The following is a 3153-nucleotide window of genomic DNA, read 5'->3' on the forward strand; positions in this document are numbered from 1 at the left end:
TATATATTACATTATACATTATCCAATTTCAGTGCACCGAGCCTTATTGCTGTATTATCTCACTGTCCTGACAGTACTACCATGACAAGACCCACTATAAAATCAGCTTGCTATATGTCCGAATCTATGTTATGTCTTGTTAGATTATTACTGTTTTTTTTGTTTGTTTAATTGCATGGTACATGACATACGCCTTTTCAACTAAACGAAAAAAAATTATATAATTGGGTGTGTAACATCTTAATCTAATACCCGAAAGTGAGGTGACTAAGGTACAGTTTTTCATGTTTAAGCCTAATATATGTTAGCACTTTAACTGTAACAATTTTTTCCTTTGATTTTGAACTAGAAAAAATATTTTTTTAATAATTTAGCCTAATTAAAGAAAATGATAGTAATTGTATTTCTCGGTATAAAAAGCCTTTTGTTAATACCTTTTGCAGAATGAATTGTCAGTACCATTTGTTACGGTGTATAGGGGTTCAAAAGAAACCTTTACTACCCCTACCAAGAAGAGAAGTGAAAATAAAATAAATGATTAGCTGAATTTTGTTACTGCTGTAATTGAACATAATAAACTGTAAAACAAAATATTCAAACATATAAACTAGAAAAATAAAAAAAGGAACTTCTAAAAATACAAAAATTAAAAAACCAAAACTCTTGTTTTTTGTCTTTGCGATATAATTAAAATTGTCTACATATCAACCTGGGTGATGGTGCCCCGTGTGGAGAATTGTCCTCGTGGAGTAGAAGAACCGCTCGCCATGGCTTGAACTGAGTATGAGGGTTGGCCAGCCTGCTAGCAACTACTAACTAACTAGAGAGATTAGGGCACCTGGGCTGGCATAGATATACCATACTGGTGTTAGTTATACCTCTGTCACAAATAAAAACATGCTAATTTGCAATGCTTACAACAGCTATATTTATTTCTTGTTTGGAACTTGAAACCAATTATTAAACATATGTTGGCCGCAATACCATTAAATAAAACAATAATAGGGTACATAAAACAAATTTTCCTAGTTGCAAATTTTCTTATTTAACCCAGATATACAAAGTGGGTCATGGTTCAGGAACTAAATAAAAATGTTTGGCCTATCCTACAAACATATCAAAGATGTCAAGTTCCCCAGGAACAGATTTACTCACTTTTTTTCTTGGCCTTGCTTGAACAGCTTCTATTGAATGTTATAGTCTCTTTTGTTTGGTATAATTCCTGTAGGAATGTCCTCCTAATTTCTTCTTGTAGACAATGGGGTATTCCGTTTGACTACTGTTTCGTAAAAAGAGTGAAAATTTGATTTAATAAAGAGTTAATTTGAGTAAACAAGTTGTACCATAATCAGCCGTAAGGTAGAAATTATATAAATAACAGCTGGTTTACTAAAGTTTCCTCCTCCCCATCCGACATAAAATTCAAATATTTTGGTATTAAACTAATGTAAAATCATGGAATTACATTTTCAATAATCTATAATGTGGATCCAATTCAGAATAATATTAATGAAAAATTATTCATATGAACCCTATACAACCCATGAGAACTTGTCAACAGAAGTTGGGAATTACATTGACTGTTGTGTTATTAAAAAAGAAAAAAATCTCACATGATAAGGAAAAAGAAATGATGCAAATCCGACTATTGATACTGTTAGGGCAACCTTTAGGCCAACTCATGAATCCTCCAGCACTTGTCCGATGCCTTTTTCAAGCCCACCAGGACATTCAAAAATTGAAAAACAATGTACCATCAACACTTCACTTTATGGTATATAAAATCTAAATTGGTAACTATTTCTACTATCATTATCTGACATTCTCCATTCATCTTAATTTTTTATTTATTATGATTTTTTTGTTTTATTCATGGAAGCAATTGATTTTCTGTTACAGCCTTCCAAGTCTGTTTCAAAAGAATTTATTTGGACAAGCAAGCAGTTTCGGATTTTATCTGAAATGGGTTTTAAGGTAACTTTAGAATTTTTAAGTTATTTTCTACTTAAGTATTAGCTACCAAGTTTCTTTTCAGCAAAAGTTTCCTTTTTATTCACATTAATGTGTAGCTACTTATCACAACCTGTATTGATTCCAGTTAGTGCCCAGAACAATGGCTATTGTTGATAAACACTCCCAAATTTAGTGCAGAGAATAATATTCTTCTATGACAATGTCAGTGGACTATATTGGACAACTAGTCTCTGGAGGATGTAGCCACCCATCCTTTAGCTAATATCACCAAACAAGTAGTCCCCTGACTTGTCCGTGTCATCTAATTTATCTATGATTGTGTCATTGAGTTCCTTGCACAGATTCACGCGTTTGTTGGGTTTATGGATAGTCACTAGTTAAAACTGCAATCCTGACCCCACTAACAGCCTTGGCATATAGCCTCTGGGATTTCTCTCTGTGTCCTTAGGTTCTGAGATCCCTGGAGAGCTTTTAATTCTCTTTTCCGCAGTAGAACCTTGCCTCAGCGCTTGCCTTTTGGGTTTCACAGCCTTTCTGCTAGTTCTAGCAGAAACATGGCATTTCCAGTTGCAACATCTTGGGGCTGCCCCATGGTGTCTGCCCTTTAGATGCTCCAACCTCAACTGGGAACCTTGCAGCCGTAGCTGCCAACTTATGGGACAGCCCTTTGACATTGTTTTGGTACCTGACCCTTGGGAATGGAAGCCTCGGCTGCCAGATCTGGTGGGAACCTTATGATGATCTTAACTGCAGACTTGGGGTGAGGTCTCCATATTTAAGATGAATCTGCCAGGAATCAGGATGCCACTTTATTCCTTCTGTTCCTTTTCTGGGTCTCTGTGAGGGGTGGTTTAAAATGATGTAATATTAAAGTTAGATATACTAGCAGAATTAAGTAATATTAAAATTCGATTTACTAGCAGAATTAAAAATATCCTATTCCATTAAAAATCCCAGGGTTATGTGTGCTGAATAAGAGAATATTAGCAATATGCTTAAAAGATACACCAAATGCAGTGGCAGTAGTTAAGCCCAAGATAAAATCAAATAAAAATTTCGAAAAGGTTTTAACCAAAAATGTAGAGGTTTTGAGGGATTTAACATGTATTGTGGGTCACCCTATAGATAATTATGTGTTATTTATATATTTATGTATATATAAATACATATGTACATACA

At 34.3% G+C, this 3153-nt stretch overlaps 1 protein-coding gene across 5 annotated transcripts in view; it reads left to right on the plus strand.

Moving 5' to 3' along the window:
- gw (trinucleotide repeat containing adaptor protein gawky) overlaps window positions 1-3153 on the plus strand; it is a 50830-nt gene that overhangs the window by 33946 nt on the left and 13731 nt on the right. For all 5 annotated transcript variants that reach the window (XM_014433201.3, XM_014433200.3, XM_067053321.1 and 2 more), the window contains one exon: window positions 1900-1974. In XM_014433201.3, the coding sequence (XP_014288687.1) occupies window positions 1900-1974 (75 nt within the window). The remainder of the gene's footprint in view (window positions 1-1899; window positions 1975-3153) is intronic.

Source organism: Halyomorpha halys, unplaced genomic scaffold, assembly GCF_000696795.3.
Source record: "Halyomorpha halys isolate HHAL.00 unplaced genomic scaffold, Hhal_1.1 Scaffold1169.1, whole genome shotgun sequence".
Taxonomy (NCBI): domain Eukaryota; kingdom Metazoa; phylum Arthropoda; class Insecta; order Hemiptera; family Pentatomidae; genus Halyomorpha; species Halyomorpha halys.